The sequence below is a fragment of the Ctenocephalides felis genome, unplaced genomic scaffold, assembly GCF_003426905.1.
Source record: "Ctenocephalides felis isolate EL2017-DRISC unplaced genomic scaffold, ASM342690v1 CF-g0.4_SCAFFOLD_01170, whole genome shotgun sequence".
Classification (NCBI taxonomy): domain Eukaryota; kingdom Metazoa; phylum Arthropoda; class Insecta; order Siphonaptera; family Pulicidae; genus Ctenocephalides; species Ctenocephalides felis.
In genome coordinates, this window is record NW_020537324.1 from 28147459 (window position 1) to 28168226 (window position 20768).

General features: G+C 27.8%; 1 protein-coding gene across 2 annotated transcripts in view; it reads left to right on the forward strand.

The window, feature by feature from the left end:
* The first annotated feature begins 481 nt into the window (after positions 1-481).
* The window catches only part of LOC113366611 (transcriptional activator Myb-like), a 28638-nt gene continuing 8351 nt past the window's right edge, over positions 482-20768 (forward strand). For both annotated transcript variants that reach the window (XM_026608241.1, XM_026608242.1), the window contains exons 1-13: positions 482-632; positions 15183-15288; positions 15488-15637; positions 15716-15948; positions 16018-16121; positions 16183-16310; positions 16390-16562; positions 16784-17093; positions 17184-17324; positions 17412-17548; positions 17635-17839; positions 17912-18052; positions 18432-18587. In XM_026608241.1, the coding sequence (XP_026464026.1) occupies positions 610-632; positions 15183-15288; positions 15488-15637; positions 15716-15948; positions 16018-16121; positions 16183-16310; positions 16390-16562; positions 16784-17093; positions 17184-17324; positions 17412-17548; positions 17635-17839; positions 17912-18052; positions 18432-18587 (2007 nt within the window). In that variant the 5' untranslated portion in view covers positions 482-609. The remainder of the gene's footprint in view (positions 633-15182; positions 15289-15487; positions 15638-15715; positions 15949-16017; positions 16122-16182; positions 16311-16389; positions 16563-16783; positions 17094-17183; positions 17325-17411; positions 17549-17634; positions 17840-17911; positions 18053-18431; positions 18588-20768) is intronic.

A 20768-nucleotide genomic window follows, 5' to 3' on the forward strand; every position in this document is an offset into this window, starting at 1 on the left:
AAGATACACATTATTTTTTCCATTATTGTTATGATTCTTTCTGTTCCTAAAATATTAAATATAATTGATTTTTTTTAAATAGATTTGTTAATTTTTTATATTATTTTTGTTGAAATTACATATTATAATAGTATTGATAAATATAGTAAAACAATTTTACTTATAATTTGACAAAACGTTATTGAGTGTATTTTTTCTAATTAGTATCTGAGTTTAGATTCAATTGAATTCATTTTGTTTGAAATATTTTATATTATTCTATATATTCATTAAAGTATTATGATATTCTATATTAATCAATTGCTTTAATAATTCATCATGAATAATAAATGATTTTCTCAAGGCTGTGTGTATATAAGGCAGCAGTTAAGAAATCGTAGAGTTTGAATTTGGTGCCTCAACGTTAATTATACTAGCTCCTCTAGCGGTGGTTTTGTTATTCATTTCGTGTTGACGACGATCATAATGGGACAATCAAAATGGTGGACACATTGTTCGTTGAATTTATAAAGTGAAATAGTGAACGATGTTTTTAATATAGATTTTAATTGTTTTTGTTGAATATGTGCACTTAATTTTATTATGTGGTAGTACGAATAATTAAATACAATGCGGAGAGGTGATGATTACAGGTAGGAATGATACAGATTTATCTACAAATACGTTTTATTTAAAATCAAATATAAAAATGGTTGCCTTGGTCGTTGCGACAGTTCGTCATGATGTATGTTACTAGGGGACAGTTTAGTTTCAGCCAAAAATTAACGATGCATCAACGTCATTATTCGAATTCTGAACGATTATTTATAAAAGTTGTTATCGTACTGCGCCAAATAGTGTATATATGTGTGCAGAATATCTTACGAAATCATGTATTTAGGCCCCTTTTCAGATTTTTCCAGATTATGTGTTATATATTTATATCGACGTGTGTGAAATGGAATGGGATAGAAATATGGAGTTGAAGCTAACCTACGTGTTTAATATTACATGAAATTAAAATATTGTGTGTATTACATGTGGTTCACTGAGAAGTATTTAACAATGTTGATATATCGACAATGTCGACAAATATAAGATATCGACGGTATGCTTCTATATAAATCTCTACTTTCGCTTTATTGAAATAGTACGCAATTACTCAATTAAAAAAAGTTGCAACACTTGTTTCGAAAATTGCGTTTAAACGTTTACACAAAATTGTAATATAATCGTTTTTGTACTAATTGCGCAAGAATTATCTTATTCGTAATTTTGGGGCGTATAAATAATTTGAGGTTAGAGTATTGATTTCAGAATCCCACATTTCTTCGTAAAATATGAGTAAACAACAAAACTTTAGGAAATGTTTTTAAAATGCAGTAAATTTAGTTATCTATGTAAGAAGTATTATAAGTGTTCATTGCATTATAAAATTAGCTCATTACATGTGCTTTTTATGTAATTGCTTTTCTAGGTCATAGTCATGTTTTATAACCTTAAGGTTTTAGCATTTGTTACAAGCAGAAATATTTTTCGTACTCATTGTGTTTCACTTCTTCAATAACTATGAATAATTTGTTTTCCGAGAGAATTGTGTGCTGAAAATTTAACATCACAAAATGTATACAGTAAAATTATCATAAGATCACATTTCCATCTTAATTTCAATATTTTTGTGTTAGATAAGGGTTTTGGCTTAGTCATTCAATAGATAAGTTTTACTAGCTTTATTCTAAAACTTGATGAATTGATCACACATTTCTTTTTGAAACATGAGCAAACAACAAAACTTTTTTATACATCTTTATTTAACAATATGTTATAAATTCTTCCATTTATTGGTTATCCTCTAAAAAATACATAAGTTATAAAATATAAACAAAATTCTAGAATGAGAAGTATATTTGAAATTAATTAAAATCAACGCCAAGCTTAACAATGGGTGCTTCTAAAACTTTTAATTGTGCATACGTTAGCACGACCGACTAATGGTTTCGTAAACATTTACTTATACCTCTATTAAGTACGATAATAAAAATGCAATTACCTGATGTGAAAACATACATTCGGATAGTTAATTTGTTTGAAAATTAACTCCATTAGTATACAAATGCTAAAGTACTGCTTAGAGAAATGTATTTTATTTCATAATCACCTTTTATATCTATATTTTTATTTTCATCAAATATTATGAACTTCTTTATTTTTAATATGGAAAATCAATAAATAAGCAGATTTGTGTTACATCATAGGGAATATAATATATAAATAAAAGAACCCTAGTAATGATTCCGCGTGGAACTTTGCTTTCACGAATTATCAGGGTTTTTAAACCTTTAACGTTCCTGAAAGCAGTGCAAATCAATATTTTGGTAATTGAATACTACTACCTATTTTTGGAAACAAGTATAAGGTTTGGTAAAATTTACGATAGTGGTGAATAGATATTATTTACCTATTATTTTGTTTATCTAAAAATATGAAAATAATTTTTCTAATAATATTCACAAAGCAGTAGGTCTTTTGAACCCACATAATAAATTCGAAAGGTATTTTCTAAATATTCATATTACCAAAATAAATGTAAGTAAATAGTTAAATACATTAATATCCTATGCTATTTTGCAAGAGTTACTGAAAAGTTCTAAATGAAAATAAAACTAAAAATTCATTATCAATAGATGCAAGAACTACATATACTGATATATGTGGTCATCGAGAACATGGGTCCGGGGGAAATAATTATTAAAACAAATATAAGCCAGTTTCTTTCTGGCTTTTTCGACCCAAGGTACAAAATGTATTAGTAAAATTATAAAACAAAATATTTCTACTGCATAAAAATAAAATGGGTTTGTCTCATCTGTCCACTCCCTAAGTACAATAAAAAAAACATTTCATTTTTCCAACACCTGGTGCAAGCATGGGCTCTAGTAGTCCATGGTTCACGTATCACAAATTCTCTCTCGCTTGTCACATGGTCGTGTAGTTTCCAATGCAAACTCCAATGAACTAGACAGAGAGTCGGTAATAAGATTAAACCGACATTTAAAAATTTGTTATTGAAATATCTGTATGTTGTGAGATACAAGTCCGCTTCATAAAAATTCTATTATTTTACATCATTTGAATGTTCCTTAACTTATAGAATACGTTAAAATAAAGAGTGCGCGTAAGGTTCACACGCGATTGAAGTAAAACTTTTTTGCCATTGTACGAGATGGTATTTAAGTTAAAAATAAATACATCATATGACAATTTTAAATAATGTTTATTAGTAATATGGTAACACTTGTGATGCACACATTTTTAGGTTCAACCATTATACACATTTATATAATAATAAATTATAAATTACATATCTATAATAGCATCAAAAATATTTATAATATTTGAAAATAATAATGTAATTAAAGTCCATTAAAGTCATACTTCAAATATGAAATGATCGGTTTGTCATTGTAATTAGCATTTAGGACTTGGACCTTCATTAGAGAAATGAAGTGATTGCTGATTAATAAATTCTATAATATTTGTTCACACAGTGGATTATGTAAAACAACGCCTAAAGAAATATTGTTTTTACAATTTCACTCATCATCATGTAATAATTGTGTTGAAGAACTTCATGTAATTAAAATTAGCATACATTCATTGACTGCTTGTATTATTTTACTTTTTCGCTGGCGATATAATTTTATTCTTTGAGCAGCTATAAAATCTGTCTTGCCTAAAATATTTTCCATTTTAATAACTTCAAAGATTTATAGAAGCTGTGAATAATACAGAAGTTATTTCAATGAACTTACGTTTAGTACGCGGCACAAATGCTTCATTTATTTTATTAATTTCATTATATTTATTTACGGGAAACAGGGTAAAATATTCTTCTGATTCAGGATTTTTTTTATTAAATCAAGATTTGTACTACGATGCAACCTTAAAATGTTTATTTATCTATGCCAATTTTCTTGTTGATATGGGTACGCATACCATAGATAAGCATAAAATGGCGCATACAATGTTGATGCCGGTACGCATATAACGTCAGATCTCTATTCATACGACACGACGGCTATTTCATCGAGAGTAACGCAATTTCCGTTGCATTCTCATAGTTTTACATCCTAGTCGTGCCTGAAGAAGTTTTACTTCAAAAATATTTGCAAATATTCATATAAATTATAGAATTAAAATCATGTTTGAGAAGTGTACTAATGTATTATAAACTTTTGGAATTTTTTTGTCTTTTCTTTCAAAAACAAATTCTGAAATCTTAATGCATCTATTTTTGAAAAAATAGGTTTGAGAAGTATATATCTACCAATGCAATATAAACTTTTGGATTTTTTTTTTGTCTTTTTTTTTCAAAAATAAATTCTGAAGTCTTAACGCATCTATTTTTCTTAAGATTGAAATTTATGTATTTATTAAAATATGTTTAAGTTCCTCAGGCTCTATGTCTAAATAGGCACGCATACTGTTACACGTGTGCACATGAATCATCCTAGTGCATCTGCCTCTATTACAAGTCGCCCTGCTATGTATTTATATAATACGAGTTTGTACATGCCTTAGCAAGTAAAGTATATATTTAAAAATTTCCAGCCTCGCTTATTGAAAAGTGTCTCTTTAAATCGGCGAATAGCGATAGCGAAATATTAAAAAATGTTGTATTTTCTAAAAATACTTATTTTGTTCAGAAACTGTATTAATGGAATATGTCAAGTCACACCTTTAAAGTGTGGGAATTGTATATGGATTAAATCAAGCGTCGCATTTCGCATTTATATACTAGATAGAATAATATATTTAAATTCAATTCTTTATGCAAAAATTCACACTCTTCTTTATAGTGTAAGCAATTTCTATCGAAGCGTTGGGTTTAGTTTGGCTTCTTGATTATCTAAATACACTTCGAAATAAATTTATGTGTTAAGAGTAGAGTAACCGTGAGTACAAATATGGCTTGGTCAAGGTTTTTAATCGTATAGCAATGTTTGAGTATAATATCATAAATCTGAAGGCAGAATCGATTTTAAAATCTTTATATAATTGAGAGTAGGGGACATTTTGTTGATGTTCATTAGTAGCGTACTATTGGTATGAATTGTAAAGGTGACGAATCATGATGACGAATGTAGAGTTGATTAATAAGAGCATTAATCATTATTTAAAAATAACAAATTTCCACAATATATTGTAACATTGTGGTTAGTGTTACAACTAAATTGCACGATACAACAGTATTGCGTTATTTAAAGATAATGTATATTTGCGGACCTTCACTTGCTTGTACGTCTAGTGTATATTGCACTTGCGTTTATTACTTCTCTGAATATGCTAGAATGTTGTAAAGTCCTTAAAAATGTGCTTTAGTCGTCACAGTTTTTATGATAAAAAAGTTGTGAAACTTTGTATAAAATACTTATTGTCATGAAACGTTCGATTCGACCTATCACATGTAATCAATTTATAAACATATAATTATTTATGGTATTATCAACATATTATTATTGCATTAAATTTGCAGAATAAGAATATAAGAGATTTTTTTTCTTGTATATATATTTTGACGATATAATACTACATTGAGGGATATATATACATTTTTCATCAAGCTGCTTATAGTATGAATTACTCATAACTTCTAAGATAGTATGATTCACACAGTAAACAAATTATCTCAAATAAAGGTGCAGGAGGTTATTTAGTTTCTTGACCAATTTGATATCTCAGTCGATAAGAAATGATAACTGGTTAAAAATAAAGAATGAAAAATCTAAATCACTTGGTATCCCGCTTTTATTTACTGCATGAATATTGTTAACTTATGAACACCTGCAGCAAACTAAGCTGTATTAGATAACAATTTGTTATCTAATACATGATAATTTTATTCTTACAAAGAGTTCAAGTTATGTAATACTTGTTGGTCATTAAGGACTAAAGGTGTTTTAGATGCGTCATTGTGAAGAACTTTGATTCGATTTCAATGCAAAATATTATTTTGGTTATCTACCAATTATCTATTTTTCCTTCTGAAGCCAGAATCGACCATGTATATAATATTCTAGTCTAGATGTGTATATTTATAATATTGTTAAGGATTTTCAGCTACAAGTCGAAAAAATAAAAATAGAAATATAAAATTTTCTTTAATATGTTTCGAGCTATTATACTAGCTCATCATTCAGCTAAAATAGAAAAAGAGTAATAAAATACAGGATCAAACAGAATTAAAATTATACGTATATTTTTGTATTGTTCCTGTATTTTATTACTCTTTTTGTATTTTAGCTAAATGATGAGTTAGTATAATAGCTCGAAACGTATTAAAGAAAATTTTATATTCACTTTTTGTTTTTATTTTTTCGACTTGTGGCTGAAAAACCTTAACAATATGTTTCAAAGTCGAAATAAACAATATCAATATAGTTATAATATATAAAAAACTCATCATATTGTTTTTGCAAAAATATTCTACTAGGTCATAACCTATTGCGCGAGCTATACTCTTTTATATTAGTTGTTTACTGATAAAAATAAATGATATCTGCCTAAGTCATTTGCCCTCTTTTCTATTATTAGTAAGCTTGCAACAAATATTCAGATACTATTTAGTATCTGCATATTATTCGGCCGAATAGCCAATACTTTAGAAATGTATATTTTTATAGCGAGATAATTGGTAAAATAAAAAAGCTGTTTCATTACGTATATATTCTTACATATATCTTTTCATTTATCTTATAATCATTTATGCTAAGTAGTCATTAGAGTACATTACCCAGGATAGAATCACCTTCTATATATATATTAGTTTTGCAAAAAAAAATCAAGTTATGGTGAAGGAAGGTTCATTTTTCTGGATTTTTGGAAACTGCTTTACTATTTTTTTTGTAAATCATATTAGCCTCAGAGAGAAGCTATATTACTTGCTATTGGTTGCTCATCAAAATGTGCTCAATAATATTTCAGTTTGAGATTTAATTTTTGGTCAATAAAATGTGCAGTAAAAATTGAAAAATTATTATGATTATGCTATGGGGTCGCATGCTTCAGTTATGTTAATTAATTTAATTTTTTTTTTTTCAAGGAACGACTGTACGTTACAAATACTATAAGAATATAATAACAGTCAACTTTTTTAAAATAAATTAATATTTTAATCAGTACCACTTACAAGCACAAAACTTTTTATACTTTTCTGAACTGAGGTATTTTTCGCTTTTAAACATTGTACAATTCGTTAATTTTAATGATTAATATTGCTATTAGTGTGTATATTTAATCCCATTTGGTTTTATTATTATGCCGGTACAGAATTTTGGCAAAATAATCACGTCTGTACAAGTTTTGGCACTAAAATTTGGTCTAATACTGTTGTCTAATATTAGATAGAGTCCAACTATTTACTATCGAACGCTGTGGTGAAAGAAATATTTACCTAAACTGCACCCTTTGGTTTGAATAATTTTTTATGTTAAATATAACTTCTCTCTTATTTTAGCAACTTCAATATCAATGGAATAAAAGTATAATTATTCACTGAAATTATATTTTAATACGTTTATTACACTTCTGTATGCTGTTTGAAATTCATAAAGTAAAAACATAAATATGAACGTGCGATAAGGGGAATTTTATCATATACAATCTCATATACATTCGAAATTTTATGAATTTTTGTAAGAAATGTTTATGTAAAATTCTTAATAGTTTTTATATTTTTACATTTATTATATTTCAATGTGTTGTTTTAAATTCATAAAATAAAATATAAACAAAGCGTGCAATAAGGGAAACTTTATCATATACAGTCTCATATAAATTCGAAATTTAATGAATTTTTGTATGAAATGTTTATGCAATATTCTTAATAGTTTTTAAAACGTTGATAAATAATATCTGGACGAATAACATTATATTTTAGACTAACATTATTTCAGAAAAAAATATTGCTTGCACTTATAGTAGCAATTTCATGAAATGATTGTTTATATTTATTTAAATTGGTTATTTATGTTTTTCGACAATTAATATGTCATAATTTAGTATTTCTAAAATAACTTAGAGCAAAAATGTTTTTAAAGTAATATATGAGAAAAATTACACACTTCTATGCCCGAAAGAATAAACCAAAATGTGTAAAAAAATTGATATTAAAAATTTTAATTAACATTGAAACACCAAAATATAATGAAAACTAGTGGTGCATGGCATCGTGCCTTAAGGCAAATTGCTGGAACATTCTGTACCGTACCGTAATACAATATTCGAGGAATATTAGATGTTTTGAAATAGATTATTATAAATACTACTATAACTTTCATTATTCGTATTTTATCGAGAAAATTTAAGGAGCTAATAACTGAGTTGCTAAGTTAAAATTATTTATTTGAAGTATATAAATGAGCTTTAGAATTTTATCTAGAATTAAAATTAAAATCCGAATCATTTTCAGTATTCAAAGAACAAAAAATTTGCCGGTATTCAAAGAACAAAAAAATTGCCTTCCCAAAAAACTAATTGTTTCTTCATACTGTCAACACAACACACTATTTTGAAAATGACTAATTTCTGAATATTTAACCCCTTATCTCCGAAACGGCTGCACCTGTCTTTGCTAAAAACTAATCACCGTTCGTAATGATGTTTTTTGTTCGAACTGAATGTTTTTTGAATCATTCAAATCGGATGGTCTGCTCTTTCAAAAACTTAAATTATATTTTCTTCACTCTTTGCTTCGTATCTCCGAAACAGCTGGACCTGTTTTTTCTGAAAAGATGATTAGGGATGGAATCGAGTCTCTTAATACATATTTCAAATTAGTTGATCCTTGCACCCGAAATCGTGGACGAAAAATTGTATTCACACAAAACACACACACATCCATTTTTTCTCAGGTACGTTAAAATATTCAGAAATCTCTGAAACGTGAAGATATACAAAAATTTTCATTTTCGATTTTTGGACGATACTATAACTTATTCTACGAGAAGTTAATAATATTATAGCATTTTATATACGAATTGGCTACAGTATCAACGCCGAGAACTAGTCAAGTATATGTATATATATATATACTCGTATATATATATATATATATATATATATATATAATATACGATGTGTGTGTAAATTATTGTTAATTGAGTTCTATGATGTGTGAGTTGAATATTCAATGAGAATGACCATTTATAAAATTTAAAATAGTATGATGCAGTAATAGCAAATGAGAAATAACGTGAACCAGATTGTACTTGTTAATAAATAAACTAGTTTCTGAAATAATTGCTGTATCAATGCAATTGTTCATGTTTTTTTAATGTGCAATTTGCAATGTAACTACTTATCAACAGATAACTATACGTTACTAAGGCGAAGCATTAGCTTGAACTTACTATAAAAATATGTTAAATACACTTGTATTTTATGTATAATTTGTAGGTACTCAAAACAAAGAGAAATCCATAATATACGAGTTGAACTCGCACTTGTCTGTGTTTTTGAACCGAATTGTATAAAGTTCACTATGCCGACTGTCGTATAAAAGTTAGTAGTAGTAATTTTATATTTTCTATGCATGGGTCTTCGCTTTATACATCTTTTGTCATAAGGAAGCCATGAGCTCACGGAGTTTTTTGAACCCTCTACTCCGTGGGTAAAAAAGAAAACCAAGGGTGTTTGAAAGAGATGGCAGATACACTTTATTATTCTTTCTCTTTTACACTTAGGGACCCTATGAATTTCTTGTAAAGGTCTTCTCAGTACATTTGAACTATCTAAAGCGCGCGAACATCATAGAATTGTACTTATACTTTAGATTTATTTATAAATTTTATATCAACTTTATCGTAGTTTGTTTTAAAGTGTTTTATTTGAAAACTAACATAGTGGTTTTGCCATTGTACGATGTGTGATTTTATTATTATTGGTTTTTAAATAAATAATAAGGATTGTCTTATTATAAACTATAAGTGCTAGTATTATGCGTATGCAACAGGATAATTATGGAAGTTACAACAGGACGACTACTACTGATTTTAGCGAATTGTAAGCAATTGAGAATTTTAGTCTATATTTAATGTGTATAATTTGGAAGCCAATTATAGATTTATGGCATACTTTTGATTTTTTAAGGATACAACATTGTCTGAATGTCTGTATGTTTTGCCACAATTTTTATAAATTATTGTGATATATTGTGTTCTTTTTAACTACTATCTCTATAAGTCAAAGTTATTTGTAGTCAATTTTTTATGAAAATAATTGAACTTCTAATTATGTTTAGTAATTCATGAGCTTCTATTTGTGTTAAAATATATAAAGTGTATGTTTATGCAATAATCAAACATATTCTGCATAGATAAGGCTTTATGTATTTAATGCATAGACACATACCTCGTTCTTATCATTCTTTTATTCATTTATTATAGTGTTACGTCTTACGTATTATGTAATAAAAGTAATACTTTTACGAAGCAATGCTAAACACATGCACGTTGAAAATGTTATCTAATCATAAAAATGTATCCAAAGTTTAATTCTGAAGAATTGAAATCATCGTCTAACTCAAAAGTTTGCATATTTCAATATATGTTTCACACGTATGAACTATTGCGAATATGAACTTTATCGCATTTTAAACCAACTAACAAGATAAAAAGTTGATAAGTATCGAGCATATTCGGTGAACCTAAGTATTACACTTTTTTGGAACATATCTTTTCCGAAATATCTTTAACGACAACCAGCTTGACTCATTATTTAATATCGTGTACACACATAGTATAATATAAACAATTTCAGCAATGATGGAAATAGAGTGTAAGATCACTTTGATCATATTTGTCATATCGAATTTATCTCATGTTATCTTTTAATTGAACTTTTTGGCTTTTGAAGAAATAGTATAAATATAACCAGTTAAAGCTAATGATAACTAGTGGGGTGCTTGTCATCGTGCCTTAAGGCAAATTGCTGGAACTTTCCAAAGCGTAATCAAAAATCTTGGTACGGAACCCAAAAAAATTACACAAAATGTGTACTCATTATTAAAATCTATAAAATATCTGATAATTTGATGTACATATCTCCAATAAACATTTTTGATCGCCAAATGACATTTTTTTAACTTATTTTTATTGAGAGTCCATAACCGCTGGACCTGCCTTCCCAAAAATTTAATCAGTTCTTCATCTTGTCAATGCAAGTAAAATGTTTTTTGAATTATTAAAATCGGACGCTCCGTTCTCTTAAAAACTGAGTTACCGTTTTTAGCAATTTTTGCCCCGTATCTTCGGAACGGCTAGGCCTGCCTTCGCCAAAAACTAATCAGCACGTCTCCTTATCGAATGTTTTCTGAATTATTCAAATTGGTTGATCAGTGTTCGCGAAATCGTCGACGAAAATTTGTTTCCGCACACACACACACACACATACATCATAGTCTGGGATGCATAAAGGCATTTCCTTCGCTCTACAAAAAAAAACACATACATCAATTTTTTCCAAGGTATAGCAAAATATTCAGAAACCTTTGAAACGTAAAGATATCTAAAAAAATTCATTTTCAATTTTTTTACAATTACTATAACTTACCCTACGGGAAGTTAAAAATAGCTAAAGCTTTGATTATAAATAGTCATATGGAATTTATCTTATAATTGAAACTGTCTGACATATAATTTTCTATTTAAAATACTTTTCAAATCAATAACGGCGATTGTACTTAAATTTCAAGTATGTATATTCATTGTAATTTGTTTCAAGTACATTTTTAACTCGATTTTCAGGAAAGGTTAGTTTATAATCGTAGAATATAGCAATTTAAATAGAATAGTAGAATATTGTAATTGCAATTGAATCAGGTGATAGAGATGTTTAAAAGGTTTATAATATTTTATCTTAGACTTTTTTTCAATTGTTTATGCCATTATAATGTTCTCGTTTTGTATATTGATCAATTTTAAATTTGATCAGTATTGAACGTATGATTTTATGTCGAATTATTTTCAAAATTGTACTTTTACGTTATACCAAAATACTGCAAAATATTCAGTTTTAAACGTATTTGAGAATACACTAGGGTGGTCCTTAAAATGGTCATTTTCGAATTTCCTTGCTCCCACGGGCTCAAATGGTTCCAAATTGATAAAAAACAATTCTCTGAAAGTTTTGGCTCTTAATATTAACGTTGAGATAGAGCGCAATTCAATCAAACTTCGTATGGAAAGAGCATGGAAAAAAATTTGAAAATTAAAAAAAAAAATGAATGAGTTTTATTCATTCATTTGTTCGCTAAATTACATCTAAAAAACATTTTTAAAATTTTTGAAATTTTTTTCATGCTGTTTCCATACAAAACTATGATTGAATTGCGCTCTATCTAAACGTTAATATTAAGAGCTAAAACTTTCAGAGAATTGTTTTTTATCTATTTGGAACCATTTGAGCCCCTGGGAGCAAGAAAATTCGAAAATGACCATTTTAAGGACCACCCTAGAATACACGTCTAGTGAACTTAAAATTAATATTTCAAACATTCACATTTAACATTTTTAATGAAATTTATTATGTTATGGTAAGGGCTTATGATAATTCTGAAAATAGATACGAATTGTAATTCTTTTTTAATTTATTCATACAATTAATTTAATTTATAAATGAATTTTTCTCTAGTAATATATTATGATTGTAATAGTAGATTAACTCAATAGAGATATTTTGCTCCATCGCACATATTTTCGGAGCAATTTTTTTTTCAATGATACCCTTATGATAGAAGCCATAAGTCGAAGAAAAACATTTAGCATGGCACTTTCCAATTGAAATTTATTGAAGATAGTACGATATGCTCACGTGTATAAATTAATTTTGTGTACAAAGCTCGAAGAAAGGGAATGCTACCATCTGCTGGCTCTGTTATCCTACCTATACAATTCTGAACATATGTTCCGTTCAAAAGGAGGAATTAAAGAAATTTTAACGAAGGGTCGTCAGCCTTGCGTTACGACCAAGATAGTTGTGTTGGCGCTATGGTGTTTTAAAGCATTCAAATCCTGAACATTTTCATAGCACATTAAGAAAATTTACACGTTTGCATTTATTTTTCTAAATGCAATCGTATTTTTTTCATTGTATTGTGATAATGCACAAATCCTTAAATGCTTGTCCAGTTCATTAAATAGTTTTTTTGTCTCAAATTGTAGTTTGCAAGAAATTGTAGATTAACAAATAAATAGAATTGTAGATTATAATAAATCATTATAATTTAATATTTTGGCACCTTATTAGTAAACGATATTATGGGGACATTTCTGGGGTAACATAGACAATAACATAGCGTTGTTATGGCAACGCTATCTTATCCTTCTTTTTGGGTACTAAAAACTGTGAAAATGTTCTATTTGCTTTTGCCACAGAATTGGCCTCTAAATACTGTATTTTTTCTACCAACACCATGAATCAATAACCATAATATTGCACATTTTCAAGTCATAATTTTAGAAAACCTTTTCTAGGTAAGATCCTCTTGATACAAATAGCACAAATTTTGAATCTTATCATTCAAATGATTTTATGGCAGGTTAAGAGCGTTTTGCTCCATCATAAATACGCTTGCATTTAAATTTATAGTGAATTTAATAGAGTAAAGAAATACAACCACATGAATTGTGTCATGAAAACTTGCTTCTAATTGTAATATTGTCTCAACTTATATCAATAATTTATTATCACCATATTAAAAGGTATTAACATATTATTTCATTTTACTTTATAACGTTGTTTTTAATATGCCATGTGATATTTATTTTAGTGTAGATTTTTTAATGACTAGTGAAGCACGAGTTAATTTGTTTGGAGTTATTTTAAAATTTTGGCTTTCATCCAAACTTAATCTAAACACATATAGCGATTCAAACTTTTGTCTAATATTAAGCTCCATCTATATTACTGCCTTAAATAATCAATAATATGGAAATCTTAATAAAAGATTAGTACCTTTTTAATTAATTCATTGCATTGCTTTGTGTAAGTCATCTATTAATATTAATACCAAAATTAATTATACATTGCTACACAAGTCAGATTGTGTTCCGAATGGGCTCTGTATTAAATTTGCACAAATAAAAAAAGTAGAATCAGGCCAGTCAGCTGATATTTGAGAAACTCGAATTTCGTGAAATAATATTTGTTCAACCGGTGTTAGGATTTTCTTGTAACTGTGGTTGTATTTTTTTTCCATTGTACGAAATGGCAGATGTTTTATATTTTGGCACGCGACACCTTTTTTCTTAAGATAGCACATTATATTCCCTTTAAACAACCAACAAAGAATGACTTCTGGAATTTCTTACAATACTGTTAGTCAAGGTGTGCGTTTTTTTTTTAACTACTGGGTCAGTAGTGTGCCAATCTTTGATGTTAAGAAATAGAAAAAGTTAAAAAGACAAAAGTTATAAATTGTAATATGCGATACTTATTTTGTATGAATGTTTATTTTTATACGGTTTGACTACATACTATTTAAATAATATTCAATTTAAAATAAGTGGCAGTTGGAATTCATAATATATATACTATGTACTTTTATGTTTTGACTTTAAATTTTCATTACAATGTTATGCATTTGTTACGATTAAGATATTTGTATAATATTTGTGTATAACTCTATATAGTTGAAATTCAACTTGAAATATATTTGATACGAACGTTTTGTTATTTCTGGAAGTTCATACACAATTCAATTATAGTAACCTTGTATCGGCCAACTGTATTATTATCTTACTCGAAAATCTGAATCTCAAAAGTTCCCTGGTTTAAAATAAGGGAACGACATCCTTTTATTGTTTTTACGTACGAGTGATTCACATAATGGATTTAGCATTTCCTTGCAAACGATTGTGGATGTTACATTTCCAGTTTTTTCCTTAAGCAGTATATTCATATTATCTCGGCACTTTTGTATAAATCGGTAAGTTTGAAATTTGAAACAAAACGTATCAAAATTAGAGCGAATGTCTTTTTATTTAGGTGTCTGCAAGTGGTTTACCTCCAACATTATTTTATTCGTATTTTGAAGTCGTTGAGTCATTACATACTTTGTCAGATCCGATCGAATATTATTTCATATTCATATTGACTTTTTATAGTTTCAGAGAATCTTGTTAAAATAATTAATTTTATCTCAGATCTCGCGGCATATACGAGAGCGAAAGCAGCGGAGATGTCACCGAGGACGATTCAATAGGTATTAATAGAAAATACATCAATAAAGGCCGTTGGGCGAAAGAGGAGGTAAGTTTTTTTAAATATTTATATCAAGTAATTAGCCTACTTCTTCATATTATTTTTTATTAAAACTGATGCAGTTTTGATTTTTATAAATATATTACATTCATAACATATAATTTTTGTACCAAATACAGGATAAATATATGAACGTTGTTATGCTATGTTTATCAACATAATATTTCATGTATATTTTTTATTTTAGGATGCTCGATTGAAACGCTTGGTTGAAGAGCAAGGAGAAAAATGGGAGAGCATTGCTCGTCATTTTCGAGATCGCTCAGATGTCCAATGTCAACAGAGATGGACCAAAGTTGTAAATCCAGAACTGGTCAAGGGCCCATGGACAAAGGAGGTTATTTATCATTTGATTAACATTAATTATCACTGATTTATATTTTATTTATTTGTTTTTAAATTATTTGGTTATTAGGAGGATGAGAAAGTAGTTGAACTGGTGGAGCGTCATGGTCCAAAAAAATGGACCTTAATAGCTCGCCACCTAAAGGGTCGCATTGGAAAGCAATGCCGCGAAAGATGGCACAACCATCTTAATCCCAATATTAAGAAAACAGCCTGGACAGAAGCTGAAGACAGAATTATATATGATGCTCACAGACAATGGGGAAACCAATGGGCTAAAATTGCCAAGCTTCTTCCTGGGAGGTATAATTATTGCACAGTAAAATTTATTATTATTACTTGAATGGGAAATATGTATTATAATATTTGCAGAACTGACAATGCTATAAAAAATCATTGGAATTCTACAATGCGTCGAAAATATGAAAATGATGAACGTGTTGCTGACCGCAGATTAAAAACTCGAGCCACGCTTGGTAAGTTCTTTTGTATTTTTTTTATATATTTTAATATTAATTGCTTCTTTTTCCTATACAGGATCTTTATCTGGACGTTTGGTAGGTGTTGTGTCAACTGGTCGATCTCATCATATTGATCCACATATTTTAAAGCGTGATCATGGCCCATCTCCATCGTACTTAAAATCAGCTTCTCTTAGATACGAAGTGAGTATATACAATTAATAATCAAAAAACAATAAATTAATTTATCTTTGTATTCATAAATAATTATAATGTTATTAAGGACGATTGGGCTGACCAGTATGATCATGGCAGCAATCAATCAACAGCAAGTGGAAGTTCTGTTGGTCCTATATTTTCAACCTTTAATTCGCAAACTAGCTCAAGAATGGATGAACCCAGATTTATTTCACCAATTCGCCAAGGTAGACGTGGTATTAATGGATCACCTTACAGGTAATTATTCATATGTTATCGTATTTAAAACATTTTCATTGTGAAACAAAGTACTAATGATAAATGATTTTTTTTTTCTTACAATTTACGAAAGATGTTATTGATCATATTTTTAATGTTCATTTTCTCATAATTTTGAATAGACAGTTTCAATAATGTCTCCTACAGTAAAAATAAAATGAAAGGCATTTCTAAAATAAGCATGTTTTTTTTATTTGCAGGTTTTTGGATAGCATGGAAATATTGTCTAATGGCAGTCCTGTCAAGCTAGTGTCACTTAATGATGAAGGAATTGCAGAATTAAGCTTCTTAGACTCCCCTGTGAGAAAATCATCACATCATTTGAATAACAATCGTTTATCTGCAGTACTAAGAGCAATGGAATCAGGTGGCTCTCATAGTAGTGATAAACATGTGAGATCTCCTCCGCCAATCTTAAGGCGCAATAAAACCAATCATCACCGGTTCCGCAGAGATTCTGGAAATATGTCCAGTGAATTCCAAAGCGAGGGCAATATCACATCCAACACTGTATGTTAAACTTTTTTCTTGCATATTTTTTAGAGCATATTTATTCAGCTCTGATAATTGATAATATCTGATCCTGATAATTTTTTATAGCCTTCAAAAACCCCAGGAAAGTCTACTATGACACAGTTACATTTCAGCCCATCTCAACTTTTGAAAAGTCCTAATTTGTCTTTTGACTTGGGTATTACAAACTTGACTCCTATTAGAAAATCAACACCATTGAAAGGAATTGTGAGTATGGGTTTTATACCATATTTATTATTTAAATCTATGTTATAATTATTTATTTAAAAAATATTATTTTCGGATTTATTTTAGAAAAGCGAGCCCGATGCAGAGAGTCCTTTGAGTACACCAGTACCTCAAGATATGAAAATGGGGTCTTCAACAGCTGATGATTCAGAAAGCATTACTCCAATCAGAAGTCGCAAACTTTTATCAAATAATTCGCCAAGGTATGTTTTACATGATAAAACTTCAACAAAAATTAATTCAACATTTTTTATACTAATTTTTCTTTTATTTGCTATTTTTAAAACAGGACACCAACACCATTTAAAAATGCCTTGGCTGAATTAGAAAAACAAAGTGGAGTCAGGTATGTTCCATCAGAAAGTCCAAGTCGATTGAATGAAGATATTTCAGAAATAATGCAGCAAGAACAAGAGCAAGAAAAGTCTGAAGGAAATGAATCAAATAGAAATAGTTCTGATGTAACATCTGAGGTTACTCAAACTAATGGACAGGTGATAGTGAATAAATAATGAATTATAATTGTGATGAAGTAGTATTGAATTACAGAAATGATTTCTTTACAGGATAGTGGTATGGGAAGTATGATTGCAGGAAAACGTAAATTAATAGGAAAGGAAAACGAGCAACCATTAAGTACTGGAAAACGTGTTCGTAAAAGTTTAGGAAGTGCTTGGGCTAATGAAGTGTCATTTGTTGAAACACCTGTAAGCATAGTAAACATTTTTATAAATTAGAATAATACAAGTTTTTGCATTACAATATTATGTTCAGTTCATAACTTAAGTTTTATTTATAAGCAAAACACATAATCAAAAATTTATATTTTAATAAAATACAAATAAAGATTTCTGCCAAAGAATAAAATTTTAATAAGGAATATAAGAAACAAACTAGATTGAGATATATAAATCAACAAAGCTGAACTTGATATTCAACTTATCAGAATTGTTTATTTCAAAGTAATATTTTGTGTTCTTTATAATTATAAAAGACATTACTTTTACACAGAATATTTGAATTTTTTCACATAAATAATAAAGTAATTAATATTTTTATCTAATCAATGAGTTTTAATTTTTGCAGAGCAAAGGATTGGAAGGTTGCCTTCTGTTGTCACCAGCCATAGGACTTGGAAAAGATTCTTTGGATACATCATTTGGAATTCTATTTGACTCACCCATACTTCACACACCATTGAAAAATCTTGGTTCTTCGACATCAACACCACATAATTCACAGGTATTGCCAAACACTAGCAATAAATCGCCAAATATTTTAAATACACCAGAATTTTCTCTGGATAAGCTTCCTGACAATTCTAAAAATTCATCTCATTTCAATATGCCAATTACCATTAAAGCCAACAAGAATTTGAAGCATGGTTTTGATGATTTTGTTTTACCTAAATCTATCAACCAATCTATTAACAATCAATTTGCATCAACAAAAAATGTTTTTAATTCAACAACTATAAAAATATTAAATCCTGAAAAACCAAATCAAGTATCTTCTGTGAAGTACTTTTGTGATGATGCAAATAGCACAAGAATAAACCTAGCTGATTGCTTTAAACGAAATAATGCGGATGGTTTCACTAAAATTTCTTTAAAAAGTTTGAAGCCTGAAAACATAACGTCTGTTAGAAATGCTCTTCAATTACAAAACGGAGCGCTTAAAGATTCAAGCAATATTCGAAATGTTGATGATAATGGTAATTCTACAATTAATAATACAGAAATTGCTGTCTTCTCAAAATTAAATTCTGGAGATAATTCAAATGATTTGACTGAATCTTTGCATGATAATACAAATTTTTTTTGGCTAGATTATTAAATGTCTAATAATTTATTTATGTTGCTAATTATTAATTTTTTCTGCAATATTCTATTGGGTTTAACTTTTTATGTTTATCGAAATTGTGAATTGCATGCATTGATATTCATGCACAGACGAATATATCATGAAATATTTAAATTAAATACTAAATAAATAAAATCGCGTGAATCATTTTGATTTGTCACCCAAATATTATTTCCAGGAAATAATTTTTAAGTTAAAGGTCACTTTTTTTTCCTGATTAAATTATGAACTATTTAAAACTATTAAATCTTAACTAATTAAATCTTATCACATCAAGTAAGATGTCAAATTGGTGCAGAGACATTTATCACAAAATATGTTTAAATGTGATGAAATTATGCATGAAGATGCTTTATTTAAGCATTAAAATTTATTTACTAATATATATTTATATATTTATTATGCTATTAAATAATATAAAATTTCTTGTCATTATTTAATTTAAAGAATTTATTTTGTTTATGGTTATTAATTTATTTTATAGAGAAAAACATCCCATTTTGTCCATATTATTTTTATTTAAGATATTTGTTTTATATTTGATGAACTTTATTTCATAACAATCAGTACTATTTAATATTAAAATTATTTATTTTATAGTAATATAATATTAATAACTAGCAAAAATAGATTATTTTTGCTGTTAATTGAAAATAAAACGCTTGATATGTAAGAAGTACAATTATGCAGTAACTTTACACTAACATTACATGGAGGAGTTTAATTTTACAATTTAATTTTTAACTTTTTGCACCTTGTCTCTGATAATGTTTAATTCATTAAATTCAATACCAAAGAATATTTTGCCATGTGCTTGATTTAATATATTTTTGTTTATTAAGATATTTGTACGTTGCTTTCTACAATCTTTATATCACTTTGATTTATATCTTAATTCTGTTTTTTTATATCTGAGATATATTTTAATAATACATATAAAATGTTAGTATTTCATATGATTATATATAGGTTGTTTAATATAATGTAATAATTGATAAGTTTGAGAATATTTTCTTAAAATTATTATTCTGATTTTTGTACTTGTAAATTTTTCAATTTTTTATTGACTTAATTAATAAATGTCTTTGATCATATTTTATTATTTTATTTAAATTTAATGAAATGTCATCAGATTTTGGTGCTAAAAATTAAATTAGACAATTAAAAATTATTTATATAACTTAATGTAATGGGATGTTTTTCTTAATTGTAAAATAATTTGTATTGTTAATTGTTTTAACACTTATATTACTTTTTGTTTTGTTCCCATTGTTTCATGTCTAACATTTGTCACCAAAATCATTGATGTTTCACTCATATCCTTTTCCTTTTTTATTTTTTAATTTGTGAATTTTCATTTATTTCCATTGGCCAAATTAAAATAACAATTTGTTTCATTTAGTATTAATTGTGAATAGTCACCGTCCAGCTATATTTATAAAATGTTTTGCGTTCACAAAATTAATTTTAAATACGCTTATAGAAAATTATTTCTAAATGTTATACTCTAAAGTTATCAAGTTACAATATATTTTTTGAGATGAAAAATGTTTTCAGTAA